The sequence below is a fragment of the Rhinolophus ferrumequinum genome, chromosome 13 (assembly GCF_004115265.2).
Source record: "Rhinolophus ferrumequinum isolate MPI-CBG mRhiFer1 chromosome 13, mRhiFer1_v1.p, whole genome shotgun sequence".
NCBI lineage: Eukaryota > Metazoa > Chordata > Mammalia > Chiroptera > Rhinolophidae > Rhinolophus > Rhinolophus ferrumequinum.
This window is the reverse complement of record NC_046296.1, coordinates 46166909-46182596: the sequence shown is the minus strand read 5'-3', so window position 1 is coordinate 46182596 and position 15688 is coordinate 46166909. Positions and strand designations below refer to the sequence as shown.

At 35.6% G+C, this 15688-nt stretch overlaps 2 protein-coding genes across 2 annotated transcripts in view; one reads left to right on the top strand and one right to left on the bottom strand.

The window, feature by feature from the left end:
• Positions 1 to 15688, top strand: part of CEBPZOS (CEBPZ opposite strand) — a 48866-nt gene that overhangs the window by 5502 nt on the left and 27676 nt on the right. The gene's annotated exons all lie outside the window — the stretch shown is intronic.
• On the bottom strand, positions 781 to 14955 carry SULT6B1 (sulfotransferase family 6B member 1). Its single transcript, XM_033124391.1, has 7 exons — positions 14727 to 14955; positions 13643 to 13755; positions 10800 to 10889; positions 7842 to 7968; positions 5473 to 5567; positions 2872 to 3028; positions 781 to 1027 (listed from the first exon to the last, which is right to left on the bottom strand). Exons 1-7 carry the CDS (start codon positions 14923 to 14925, stop codon positions 897 to 899), a joined length of 912 nt encoding a protein of 303 aa, XP_032980282.1. The 5' UTR covers positions 14926 to 14955; the 3' UTR covers positions 781 to 896.

Sequence of the window (15688 nt, the reverse complement as noted above, 5' to 3'; positions counted from 1 at the left end):
AGTTTCTCCAGAGTATATCCCTAGGTGTATAATTGCTGGATTGTAAGGTATATGGACATATAAACTTTATCAAATTTCTTTACAAAATGTAAGAGTATATTTCTGTTACCCCTCTCTCACCCTTTGTGCCATTGTTATCATACATTTACTTCTACATATATTATAAAGCGCAAAATACATTATTACTTTTGCTTTGAATAGGCAATTATCTTTCAAAGAGATTTTAAAATGAGGGAAATATCTCTTATATATAGCCACATAGTCACCATTTCTGGTGCTCTTTATTCCTTTGTGTAGATGAAAATTTCCACCTGGTACCATTTTCTTTTTGCCTATAGCACTTTCTCCAATATTTCTTTTATATATATATAAATTTTATTGGGGAATATTGGGGAACAGGGTGTTTCTCCAGGGCCCATCAGCTCCAAGTCGTCCTTCAATCTAGCTGTGGAGGGCGCAGCTCAGCTCCAAGTCCAGTTGCTGCTTTCAATCTTTAGCTGCAGGGGGCAGAGCCCACCATCCCATGCGGGAATTGAATTTTTGTTGTGGAGAGCTCGCACTCTAATCAACAGCCATCCAGCCACCCCCTCTCCAATATTTCTTGTAGTGCATATATGTTAGGGACTATTTCTCCCAGTTTTTAATATATAAAAGGTCTTTTTTATCTTCATGTTTGATAGATGTTTTTTAATATCCCCTTTTGTAGTTAAGTGGCCTTTCCTCAAAAGGTGAACAAATTTGTGATCAAAAACTTCAGTTGTATACTATATGTGTATTAAGTATATCTAAATGTTATTTATCATTATTTGATTCTTTGATCAAATTATTACTTAATTATTTACATTCAGTTATTGTTAAGGAAAATAAAATACCCAGGCCTGATGAATTGACCAGACTCAAGCCTGGCAATATGATTCATACTTCAGCTTTGCTCCTAGGGAAGTGCCTGCTAAGCACTCTTTGAATTTTTCATCCATTTCCTGGTTCTGAGTTTCATTGAACAAATTTTTCCAATCACCAACTTCACCTATAACACACAAAAACCAGTAGACCCAGACACTGTTAGAATATTTCTGGATTTTACCATTTTTCATGCAGTGTTTCACTTTGAAATGTGAAAAAGGACACATGAAAAAAATTAGACAGTCTTGAAAACTAATGTAATTTCTCTTGTAAAATTAATAATATCCACTGGGGCTTCATCTGTGATGTGATAGATAACGTGCTTCTTTATATCACCAAGAGGACAGTTTGCCTCAATGATCTCTCATCTTCACCCCTCTCCCAATACCCAGGACCAAAAATTCCACTTCCTGAGTTTTTTTTTTTTTTTTTCCCTCTCTAAAGTCTTTTAAATACTCTACTCCTTGAGAGGTAACATTTTACCATAGGTTTTGGTTAAAACCTCAGTTCCTGAAAATTTTGCAAAGAGTTAAGTTCCTGAAAATTTTGCAAAGAGTTATTATTTTGCCTCAGGTTAGGATATGTTTTTCTTACTTGCTTTTAAAAGTAAAGGAACTTACATCTTTCTTTAGACGCTTTTGAGGATTTGGGTTGAAGTTGTAAGTTCCTTATTGCATAGCCATTGAAATACATGTTTATAAAGTGGGTTTAATGACATGAGGAAATGCTTAGATATATGAAGGGAATAAAATAAAACACAAAACTGTTCATAAATGACATAGATTATGTAAAACATCACAGAATAAGGCTGGAAGAAATATGCCCAAAAAGTTAAACCTGCCACTGGTAGAAGAAATATAGATAATTTCTAATGTTTTTTTCACATTTTTCATTGCTTTCTGAATTTTCTACAAGAAATATCATAAAAATTTTAAATTATTTTATTATTTATTTTAGAATTTTTCTATTCTGAGTAGTATTAAATCAACAATGTATAGAAAGGTTCTATTTTCGCTCTTCCTTAAAGCTAGTAAAACTAGGCATAAAAATCAGGGTTAAAGTAAGAAATCAAACCAAACCCGGATTTTGTTCCTTTCAAGTGGATTTTTTAAATAGGTTTTCATTTGACAAAGTAGAGTCAAGTAGACCTATGTTCAAATCCTGACTCCAGCATTTATTTGCTTTGTGACAATGAACAAATTAATATCCCTGAGCTTTGGTGCCCACATTTATACTAAGATTAATGATTTAATATCTTTTTTTTACTATAAAATTTAAGCCCAGCAAAGAGTCTAACACATGATAGATGCCTGATATATGATAGCTGTTGCTGTTATATGAGCCTCCTAAGTCACATTATACACGCAAAAAACATTGGCAGTTCTGAGCTATATTATCATAAATTTTTATAAGAAATTAGAATGCTTTAATGAAATTTAATAAAATCATCCGTGCCAGAGACAGCTCGTTGCCTATCCAATATTCATTTTACCCTTCTTCCTTAGTAAGAAAACCCTAATTTTAATTGGATAATAATGTGCCCACCAAAAAAAAGAAAAAAGAAAAAAAAATCACATTTCCCAGCCGACAGCACAGTGAGAAAAGGCCAATAAGATAAAAGAATTCACAGAGTAAGGCTTCCCATGAAGTTCTTCAAAGAGGGCTCACTCAGCTAATACACATGACTCTGTCTCTTGCCTTTCTCTTTTTATTTTAATACAGTAATCCTTGAATTTTAATGTAATGCTGGAGCTCTAGCTGTTCTCTTGTCAGCACAAAGCGACAAGCAGAGAGGTAGAAGGAGCTTAGTACACTAAAAGATATTGTCGAGCTGCCAGTTCCAGTTCTGAAGTGTGTCTAGACTTCTTGTTGAGAGAGAGGAAAAAAACAAACCTGTCTTATTTAAGGTATGTGGATTGCCTGTTAGGTGCAAACTGATGGATGTGCCAGAAACTAATGTCACCTTACCTTTGCGGAACAGGAACGGGCCGACAGCCCCATGCGTTTCCTGGGACTTTGCTCGCATTGCCTGGAAGGTACTCTGAGCCAAGATAGTTTGAATCTGCTCCCCAGTTAAAGAAAATCCAAAGAACCCAGCAATTTGTTTTATTCCAGCAGCCAGATTCTGGAAACAAAATGTCAAAGGATAACCTTTCTATGGGAATTGTGCCCTGAGCGGAGACAGCCCTCTTAGACAGAATGGATTAAGCCTAACTTTCTCATTCATCTGTTTATCTCTCTAGATTTACTTTGATACCTCTGTATAAATAGTCGAGATATCCTTATAAGGTATTCTGTATCGATTTTACTTTGCAGTTTTAATCTATGATTCTTGTTCAGCTATATAGGATATAAATGACAGTAAGCATCGATAAATAGGTTAGAATTTTATCAAAGAGGATAGTCATTTTTTTAATTCATAACTTCTAGAAGTTTCTTAAAATGTATTCTACAAAACACTAATATACCTCAGAATAGATATATCATGAAAATAAAAAGAAAAGGAGGGTGAAGGGTTGAGGTCAAAGAAGTTTAGAATCGTTTGAGTTGAACAAAGGTAAGCCTTTTTATCCCGCCCAAAGGATCTCTCAGTCTTTAATAAGCCAATATACAATATGAATCTCCCACAGGAGCAGGTTATCTAATACAGCAGTTCCCGAATCAATTTGAAGAAACAACTTCCTTCCACTCCCCAAGAAAGAATTATTAATATCTGGGACACTGGCATTCTATGGAGGACAAGTTTCAGAAATACTATTCTAGACCAGAGGGACAAAAAACTTGTATGTTCTCTCATGTTATATAAATGCATCCTATAAGCAGCAGAGATGGATTAAATTATACTTTCCATTGATAAGACAAGAGAGACTCTTGTTTAAAAACGCAATTTAGTTAGAGAGCATTTGACACACCCCTTTCTCTTTCTTCACTGGGGTTCCAAGACTATGGTTTCCCTCCTACCTCATTAGTCACTCTTTCTTAGTCTCCTTTGCTGATTTCACCTCTTTTTCCCAAAGTCTTTATATTGGAAGACTCCAAGGCTCAGTTCTTGGTCTTCTTTCTTTCTCTGGCCATACGTTGGTATATAATCTTATGGCTTTAGATGCCATCTCTCTGTCAATGATTTGCTAATTTATAATCTATAACCCAGAGTTCTCTCTGCAGTCAAGACTTTTATAATATATCCAACTTCCTACTCAACCTCTCCTTTTGGATGATTAACAAACATCTCAAATTTAGCATGTCCAAAAACAAACCCCTGGTTGTCCCCACAATCCTGCTTCACCTGCTGCCATCTCCTACTCAAATGATGGCAACTCAGTCTCCCCAGTCGGTTAGGATAATAATATTGGAGTCTACTTAAACTTCTCTTTTTCTCTCACTACTCTTACCTCCGTCCAATGCAGCAGCAAATCCCATTGGCTCGTCTTTCAATATATATCCAGAATTCAACCACTTCTCATCACCTCCACTGCTTCTTCTGGTCTGAGCCACCATCTTCCCTTGCCTGGACTGCTACAGTAGCCTCCTCTCAGCTTGCCCTGCACTATCTTTGCTCCTCTCCAGTCTGTTCTCACACACCAGCCAGAATGATCCTATTAAAAACACATCAACTTCTATCATTCTTCTGCTCAAATTCTACAATGGCTTCCCATTTCACTAGAGTGAAAGCCAAAGTAAATTTAATGATTTGCCATGCCATTCCTCATACTCCACACCACCTCATTTTCTTTCCTCTTTTCTCATTGGTTAGTCTCCCCTGGTTCACCTCTACTGACCCAGCCATATCCACCTCCCTGCTGTCCCTTAATCATACCAGGAACTCCTACCTCAGGGCCTTTGCACCAGTCGATTCTCTGCCTGGGAAGCTCTTACCCTAGTTACCCACTTGGCTCACTCCCCTCACTTCCTTTAGATCTTTGCTCAAATTGCATTCTCTCCATGAGGTTTCCTCTGACCATTCTATTTTATACTGGGATTTGTCCCGCATCCCAATCCCCAACCCCCTGGCATTTCCAGTTTTCCTTAATCAGCTATGCCACTTCTGTTTCTCACCTATATACGTTAATAAATTTTATTGTGTTTATTATTTATCTCCCTGCCTTCTCCAGTTAGAATGTAAGCTTCTTTAGGGCAGTGACCTTTGACTGGTCTGTTCACTGATGTGTCATAAGGGCCTAGAACAATGCCAAGCCATCACTCACTAACTGTCTGTGCATAAACAATTTTAACAAATATATGGAAAAGTCAATTCACAGTCAAATGTGTGTTCAATTAAATGTCAGTTGAGACCTACCTATTGTTTTTCACATTCCTAATTTATCTATCTATCATAAAAGGGAAATAAAGCGGCCACTGTTAGTAATAAGTTACTAAGCATTATTTTATTGTTCAATAAACAACCTGAGCACTTCTGCATTTTTTCCTAACCCTATACCACATATCTGGAACAGTCTTTTTTTTCAATTTAGTACAAGCTGTGTTCATACAACCAGACAGTAGAGTAAGTGCTCTATATTGTAGTTTATAATAAATCTTGCTATAGAATATCAATAATCATAATCTCACCTCTTTCAGGTCTTCGTATAATATCAACTTGACATTTTCATCATCAAGATGTTTGTTCCAATTAATTGCAAAATCAAAATAGCTTCCCCAAGAAACTAAAAACACAAGGGGAATAAAAACCTTTTAAGGAATTTTAAATAACTAAAGTTAAAATGACAGATGGTTAATTTATGCTCTAAAATATAAACTATATATGTATGAGCTCAAACAAGATGTTAATAAGTTATTACAAATCCCTGCTCCATAAGAACTGGAATCAGTCCATCTGATTTCTATTTGTTTTTTTATCTTCCTAAATAATAACACAACTAAGCAAGTTATAAAAATGGTTGGATAAAAACTACCAGACATCCATGAATATTTAGGTGAATAAAATAATTCAGAAATAGTGAGTGATACATGAAGGATGACAGAGATAATGCCAGAAAGAAATGATGTTATCTAAACCAGCATTGTCCCACAGAAATTTAATGTAAGCCACATCTGTAATTCAAAATTTTTTAGTTGCCACGTTAAGAAAAGCAAAATGAAACAGTGAAATTAATTTTAATGTTATTTAACCCAATATATCCAAAAATATTATTTCAGCATTTGGTCAACATAAAAGTTATTAATGAAACATTGCACATTATTTTTATATTCTAACTGTTCAAAAGCCAGGGGTACTTTACACTTAGCAGAGAATCTTAATTTGCATACTATCTTTTTATCAGAAATACTTGATGTGTATTTAGACTTCATAAAGCTCATTGTTAGAAAAGTAGATTCACACACTCGACTTGTACCAAACTTACTTAAAAGTTTCCAATAAATGGAGTACCTGTTTTTAAATTTAAATTAATTAAAAGAAAATAAAAAATTTAACTCCTCAATTGCACATTTCAAGTGCTTAGTTGCCACATGTGGCCACTGGCTACCATACTGGACAGTGCAGATCTAGACACTGATCAGCTGTGCTGCTTATTAACTGTGTGACTTTGAGCAATTCCCTAAACCTCTTGTGCCTTAGTTTCCTCATCCGTAAAACGGGGTGGTAGGGATAGCATGTAGTGCCTGGCATGCAGTAATTGCTCAGTAAGTGGTAGCTATTTTATTCTACCTAAAATTGCTAATATATAATAAGAAGTGGCGAACCCCAATCCAGGCCTTCTCATTCCAAATCCCACATATTTTCCTGTGCATTCAGCTGCCTCCATAAACTGAATTTAACAGGTTTTCAAGGCAGAAACTCCATCTAAGTTATCACTGCCATATCTTATCATTGTCAATCAAATAATTAGGCTAAAATGATAGATAGGGCAACAAAAATTTCCTAACATACATTTCCCAATGATGATACGTTTCTCATCATTGAAATGTTTTCTTATGTTATTAATGGGGTAATGTTTCAGACTTGCCTTAACCATTTTAGTGAGTGGTTATCAGGCAAACCAAAGTTTTCTTAATGGTGTTTCATCAGCACCTCTGTGCACTTTTCTTTTTTCTCCTATATCCCGATCCCAATATTAAATCTCTGCTAAGGAGCCAGTACTGTACCCAGTGTCCATGCATATGGGATGGCATGGCACTGCTGTGCCGATCACCTTTAAAACTGGTCCCCTTTGAGGGACCTGGCAACTTTTCCTCTAGGCTCATCTGGCATAAATTCTTCCTTCTACTACACTGTAAAGACTCAACTGACCCCCACTAGTAAAAGGAGGCACCTATTACTCTCTGGCCACTATACCCATGGAAGTAGTCACTGCCACTTACAAGCAGTGAGACCAATGGCAAGTAATTTAACTTGCTTTTTTAAATTTTCTCATTTGTGCAATGGGGCTAATACTGCCTTATACATAGCTTGTTATGGTCTTAAATCATGTATTAATATACACGACACCTAGTTGAGCACCTGGAGCATTACTAGCCACTTATAAAATTGTAGTTATCAATAACCAGAGGTAAAATATCAACATAGTCTAACAAAATTTACTTCCTTTCTGGCAAATAAATATCTTTGGTGAGGTTGCTCAGTGTCAAGGTTTTATCTTTTTTTCTTTTTTTCTCATTGTATTATACAGAGACTTAAGGGAAATGAACTAGAAATGCTTTTTTATTATATATAACTTCGTTATATGCCTCTTTATCCCATGTCTGTACTGTGGCCACTCAAGACTCCTAGTCAACATATAAATTGTCTAAATTATTTTTAAAAACAGGAAAGTATTATTTGATGTACGGAACTAGTGGTGCTGTAAAACTTCATTGAAAAGCAACTTTCTGGTTCTTGGATGCATCTTAATCTCCTTTCTTCATCCTAAAACACATTTGAATTTTCGTATTGATGTAGTCATCTACTGAAGTAAGAATTCTTTTACTACCAGCCATACCTTGTCCTTTCATGAACTGTCTGAAGAATTCATCCCAAGAACTATAACTTGGAATATCGGGGATGTCATTGTGGAAGTGGAAAAATGATACTGCTGTATCTTTGGGATTTCGAAATATCACCAATATCTAGGGAGAAAAAACTAAGTTAACTTTTTTAGGTCTATGTGTCGAACTTTGGAAAAGTGAAATGGTGAGCAATATCACATGTCTTGTATGCTACATAGTTTTGCTACTATATAGAGAAAGAATGACAGTAAGAAATTGAGGAACAGCAGGTTGCAGATGGGGAAGTCTGGGGAGAGGGGAGAAAAGGAGAACAAAAAGAAGATTGGTGTTATAGTATGAGAGGACTTTTGCTAATGAGTTTAGAGAGTAAAAAGGTATATGTAGAAGATATTAAAGAATAAAGAGCAAGCTCACAACTGCATGATCTGAAAGGTTAAACCTCCAAATAAAGTAAAAATTGCAAAATAGTGTTAAGGACAATGAAATCATGTTTAGAGTTTGGTGGGATATCAAAGAATGGCAGGCCATCTCTCTGGGGCCTGAGGTGTGATGGGTGATACAGATGAAGCAGTATCTCTGACTTCCCATGTGATGCCTATCTGTTCTGATAAGGAATTAACTAATTCTTTTGATTGGAACGTGTGATATAAACATTGTAAAGAGCAAACTGAAACCCAACAGAACCAAAAGATTACAGGAGAGCGTCTGGCTGCTCCAAGTGAGTTTAGGCCTTCTGGCCTGACAATTTCCATTTCAAGAACTGAGGAAATTGGAAAATACAGTATTGACTACTGTTCGTAAACGCTGAGGAATCTGAGATAACACACACAAAAGCTTCCGAAGACGAGAAACTAGAGACGTCATTTTAGTTTTGGAAAGGAGAATGGTGTGGATTTTACAAAGTACAGATTTGTAAACCTGACCTCCATTTGGGGGAAGTCTCTAGAATTGACTAAATAGATGATTTGGGGCCACATAAAAGAGGGAGAACTAACCACCAGGGGGGCAACATGGATTCTTTAAAAACAAGTTGCTGCCGACTAACACCAAGTTTTTTCTTGGACATAGTTTCTAAATTAGATTTGTTACTTATGATTTCTACTCCAAAATGGAAGACTCTAAGCCAGAAGCAGAAGCAATAGGCATATAAAACTCATGTGCAAAGGAGGCTAAATAATTAACATAAACATTCCTGGAGGTTTTTAATGGCATTTCCATCGTCCTGACTAGGATATCATCAACATTTTAACGAGTGATTTAGGTAAAGGTATAGAAGCAATATTTATCAAATTTGTAGATGACATGTAACTGACAGGGGATCAGAATCTCAAAATGCCTTTTCAGTCTAGAGATGAACTGGGGGAGGATGGGGAAGGGAAAGGGGATCAAATATATGGTGATGGAAGGAGAACTGACTCTGGGTGGTGAACACACAATGGGATGTATAGATGAAGTGATACAGAATTGTACACCTGAAATCTATATAACTTGACCAACAATTGTCACCCCAATAAACTTTAAAAAAAATAAAGAGATGAACTAACACTAACAGGATACAATTAAATAGACAAATAAGCTGGCGTCAATGTCTTTGGCTCAGATCTAAAAATCACCCCCACCCTGAATCCAAATATAGCAGATTCTTGTCACTTGAGGGTGTTCTATTTGGAGCTTTGACTACCACCCATTACTTGCCCTGGCTTGTAGCAGTTTATAATCTTACAAAGACATAAATTTGAATGGTGAGGGCCAGCTGGAGTGTGAACCAGTCCCCACCATCAACCTCTTACCTTGGCTCTGTCGCTCTTTTCTTGACTTTATATTCTTGTGAAAGTGAAACTGTTTTACTCCAAATCCAAATGCTTTACATAATAAATTGCTTTAGCTTTGTTTCTTATGGAACAATTAAGTGGAAAAAAGTCACCTAGATTTGTGATTATATGTAACTGCATCAAACCTTAGAAATTATATGTTAAAGTGGTATTTCTGATTTGGGAGATTCTCAATATAAAGACTGTTTAACAGAGCTGTCCAAAGCTGGCACAGGCGATGGAGTTGCTCAGTCCGAGTCCCGACAGACACTTAGTGGAATTCAAACACCTAATGGCGATCGGAGTAGACAACAGTTGAGGTATTTTCAATTCTAAGCTCCTAGGATTCTTGTGTGATGGCCACTAGCCGCTAATTCTAAGTCTCTACTGCCCATGTAATTTCTTTCCAACTCTTTCTTTCCTCCTCCATACATCCCCTCCGTCCACTTGCCATTGCAGTTATCTTAGCTGCTTTCCTCCTTCCTCTTTGCTATTATTGCACTATCCTTTCATTCTTATTTATCGCATTCAGAGTTTAAATGCTTATTTTAATCAATTCGCATCTTTGCTCCTGATACAGAGAAAAGAGGCACCCAGAAATAAGGATTGGAGGGAAGTCCAGGTGAAAATAAAAAGGATTGGGTAAACACTAATAATTATGAGAATAGATCAATAATGATTAATGAAACAAGATATTTAAGTAAGAGTAGCCAAAGCACCTATAGTTATTTATGCATGACATGAAGTTTGCTATTACATGTGAAATTCAGAAATTAAATAGTTTCAGACTTCAGGTAAATAGTGCTTAGCAGTCCCCAAAGGAAAAATTTTTGCTCATTTTCCTAGATTGTATTCTTTTGTTAAACACTTTTAATATCCTAGTGGGATTCTGAAATCTGTTCACTATAAAAACAGATTTTAAAATATGTGTATGTTTTATATCCTAGCTGAAAATGCCTTTGATTTGAATGCAACGATAGGAAACATATCTGAAGAAATAGCAACAAAAGAAATACTAAAATCTCACACTTAATTTATTAAAATTGTACGATGAGTAGTAAAGTCATTATGTAGCTCAGAAAGCCAATATGTATATATTAAAAACTTCAAACTGAAATACCAGTAGGAAAGAACTCTTACCTTGGCTTTTTTCTTGAAGATGGATCTAGGTAATTTGTCATAATGGAGGTGAGTTGCCAAAATCCTTGGCGATGGAAACTGTTTCATTCTCTTAAAAATATACACAATAAAGTGAAAGCATGTGTGACAGTGTGTGAGTGTGTGTTGAATCATTCCTAAGTTTAGTAGAATCTGAATGGTAGTTTTAAATATTACTATTGCTGTCTTCTCTTTCTCCTCCAATTTTTCTTCATTTCTATTTCCTTGCTTTGTAGGATTGAGGAATGGAGAATCATAAATGAATAAAATCTTCCTTTTAAACGTCCTTGTTGGATCCCGCTTACCATTTCCTTTTTGTCATTTTTTGAAAACTTTACCTTTTCCCATAATGATACCATATTCATTTTGTTCAAGACAGCTCATAATCTGCAATCTATTCTTTCACTTAATTTGGATCTCCTCTATATTTAATAGATCTTTAACAGAAATATTTAAGTCTTTCCATAGCTCCTCCAAATCCAGTTTTAACGTCTAGATCTATTTTTTTTTTAACCAACCAACCAACCAAACTTCATGCAATCAAATACCCCAACAGAACCTGAAAGTGCACACTTAAATATCTAAAATAGTTTGAGAGAAATGCTCGTCAGTATCAGGACTCTGTGATTGATTTTTTTTTTTTTGTAATCTACTTCTACCAGTAATTTAAAAGAATGAAGTTATCTGTTTAATCTTCCAGGGTTAAGGATTTTATCTTAAAATCAGACCTTTAGCATACGTTATGTGGGTGGGAAGGGGTGCTAATGCTTTAAGTATTCATTTCAGGCTTATAGAGTCACTGCTTGGTCACATCATTTTAAGTGATAAAATAATATTTTGACATTTATAACCAATTGTTTTGTAAAAACTTAGTGGAGATCCCAACTCAAATAGAGGGCAAAAAATGAGGTTTCAAAAATCAATGATATGGGTTCAAGTGGTGATTAGTAGTCATAATACTTGATTTACGTCAAATTATACTTTTTAGATTTGAACGTACTTTTTTATAATACATTCATTCATAAACAATCTTCTCAGGTGGATATTGTAACCCCCATTTTAGAGATTAACAATAGGCTTTGAGGCTTTAAGCGCTTTGTGTAAAATCACACAATGGTAATTTTCAGATTAAGTTATAGAGTGCTTATCCACTAAACTTCGAGCCAAAATCATATAGAGACATATGATAAAAAATAAAGTTCCTAAACAGATTAGAAAACTATTCAAGGGGAAAATCGGAATTAATTGTAACAAAACTAGATAAACACATAATATGTTCAAGAAAATGTGGGATATAGCCAAACTGTAAGCAACATAAAGACTAGATATAGCTATATCTTGTTTAAGAAAATACATGTATTTCAGAAAAATTTTTTGTAAAGTAACTGATATGGAACTCATCCTCTCACTGATTTCAATTTTAAAACAGAAGGCACATTACATGCAAAATGATTTTTGTTCCCAGGAAAGATGAAATTACAATTAAAATACCAAAAAACTAAAAACAAAAATACCAGTCTTAAAAATACCTGAAGAAAAAAAAATAAACATTTCTGATAAATTATAGATATTCAAACCCCAAAATACTATTCTGAGTTAAAATATTTTCTAGAAACCCTGGAACTAGATGTCTCACTCACACTGTAGAACATTTTAATGTTAATTTAGATGTTTCTAGAAGACTTCCTTGACTTTAAACATCATCTGGACTTTTTGTAATTTAATTTTTAATTTTAATTTTTGCCCCCACCCCGCTTTTTTTTTTTAGACATTTATGATTTATATCCCTCACACAGTGTGGGATATATATATATATATATATACACACACACACACACACACACACAGAGGTATATATATACACACACACACATAACAAAGTTACACATATGTAACTATATATATATATATATACACACACACACACACATATACATAAAATTATAGTTGACATTCATTATTGTTCAGTTTCAGCTTCAGGTGTACAGCGCAGTGATCAGGTATCTACGTCATACCTGAGGTGGTCTCCCTAATGAGACAAGTGTCCATCGGATACTTTACAAAATCTTTTAAGCCATTGTTTCTCAGTCTAGTTGTGTAGGACACGGCTCCCTGGGCCATGCTGATATCATAGGACTTGCGCTCCCCCCTGCTGAGGCAGTCGGTCATTGGTTGGCCACTAATGGACCTTTTTATTAAAGCTAGAAATTCCCTCAACCGGAAGTACAGCTTTTAGTTGCATAATTAGAGCTAAGATTTAGAATGCAGGGAACTGAAGACAGAAGTCATGCTTTGCTTTCCATTCACACTAAAGTACTTGGTGAAACAGAAAAAAACCTAGATTGGTAGAAACAGGCTTACCAGGTTTTCCATGAGGTAAAAGAGTTTCCAAGAGCATTGGGTGCTCAAAGTCAAGTCTTGATGTGTCAAAACATGATCAAGAATAAAAACTCTTCCCAATGTCAGTAAGTAATATCATAGGAAGTTCCCTACTTACAAATGGTTTGTGTTACAAAGTTTTGTTTGAAGTCATTTGTTTGGAAATTAAAATAGACTTTCTTGGAGAAACAATCATATAAATAATGTAAACATTTACAAGCCAGCATACCAACCCTATTTCAATCATAAGAGAAACCTGTTTATGTCAGTGATAGGTAACAACACAGGCAAATACAATAATAGTGGTTATATTGGTCAGATGTATAATAACAAGTAAGATAACCTGTGACCCATGATGTAACACATTTCTAAAAGAAGTTGGAAAGCAGAACAAATGTTAGCATCATTTCCAAAGGTGATGCTAAACACTCAGGTTTTGTACTAACCTGATATTTTTCTGGGTCCCCACATTCAAGAACTGGGAATTCAGGATATTCATACTTTTTTTTGGAATCAGCGAATATTAACTCATTAATGATGTGAAGAATCCAATTTGAACCTATAAGACAAATCAGACAATCAAAGCTCATTGAGGAGTTTTGATGTAACAAGGCATATTACTTCATATATATTATAAAAATTAAAATCTATCACTAATCCCTGATGTGTACAGTTGGTTCTTCTGCCTTTAAAATAACCTGGGCTGTGGAAAGAAACAAAGGTTTGTGGAAAACAGTATTTACTTACATTAATATAAAATTCAACTTATTTTATTTCTGATTTCTCCTTTAACAAGAGATAATACTTCTTTTTGAATCTAGAATATGTTCCTTATAGAAAATTTTTATGCTATGGCAATGATTATTGTGTATCATGGTATTTTACCTTAAATTAATGAATATTTTCAATAGGAGTATATAATTTTGATTTTATAAAAACCCAGCATCAGTTAAGAAAAAATATTAAATGAGGTTGGCTTTAATAAACACATAGAGATGAAATAACAGTTTAAAAAAATAAAAAGTAGGATAATTTAGATTCTTAATGTCTTATCCTTCCCCGATGAACTACCCTCAGAAAACTTGAGAAACTGGAGGATTGATGTTTGATTCTGAAAAATAGTCTGTTATGTGGAAATCATTATATAAATTATAAACGTGGCCATGCTTTTGTCTTCAGTCAAAACTCCAGATGAAAATTTCTACTACTATCAGTGCTCCATGGCAACTGGACTTTTCCTGCATTTATGTTTGTTTGCCAGCCCCTCCATTCATCGCCTTCTACCATCTGTCAGCCATAATGTTCATGTTGCACAGGCCCCCTTCCTCAGACACTGGGGGTTTCTACATCTAGCAGTTCTAATGATTGATTTTACAACCTATGTTCTTACCCACCTTGCCCACCCTCCTCACTGATTTCTAGCCGACTTCGTGCGGAGACGAGCGACCTTCCTCCCACCTTTGCCTTGCATCCTTTCCCCACCTACTCACTACGAAAAAAGTGCCCTGTAGAACGTGAGTGGTTATTTACCACACTTTGGATAAGATGCTAGCACTATGTCGTCGCTTCTGGCTTCAAAGGTGTCCAAGGCTTGGAAGGTTTCTGAGGTGCACATGGTGACTGGGTAAGGAATCCCTTGACAGGTGAAAAGCAAGCGAGAAAGTGCAGTTTCTTTTGATTTTTCCAAAGCTTCATCGATGTAGTCAATAACTTTGGACTTATCCGCCATGCTGGCTCCCTGCTAAGGAAGCTGCTCTGTGGTTGTCTGGGGGCAGTGATGGCTTTTAATGGAGCTATTCGGGAGGCGGAATCAAGGGCTCCTCCCATTCACATGAGAAAGAAATCATGTAATTATCATCCAACACTCCCCCCTCGCTTTTTGAATACTCACCTCTGACAAAAGGCAAACCACAGGTGCAAAACAGGCTAAGGATCAGGGAATATTAGCTCCAGGTTGATTATATTACCATTATAGGCAAACCTCCCAATGAAAGGAAGAATGGAATCTCTTAAGAGACAATAATAGGTATTAAGCAGATACCTAACAAATAGTTTAGTTGAATCAGGCATACAATTTTCTTATTAGCAAAATACAATCTATAGAATGAAACTTCAGCTCTCTCCTCATTTGATAGCTTTGCACTTACATCCTACGTAGTGTGACAAGGAAGCAATGGGATGGAGAGGTAATTTAGTGGGGTGGAAAATAGCCTGTGATTTGGAGGTAATCCTAGACACCAGGCTCAGATCCGTCATTTCCTGGCTCAGTAGATTTAGAAGTCTGAAGGCCTGAAATGGAATCTCGGCTCTACCATTTACTAGTTCTAAGCTCTACCATTTACTTGGCTCTACCATTTACTAGTATTCTAAGCTCATAATACACCTTCAAAAGTCTATGTAAAATTGGGATAATGATAACTACTCTTCCTGAACTATTTCACAATAGAGTTGTGGGGTTCATAGAAGGGACATGCTTTGCCAAGGGGAACACC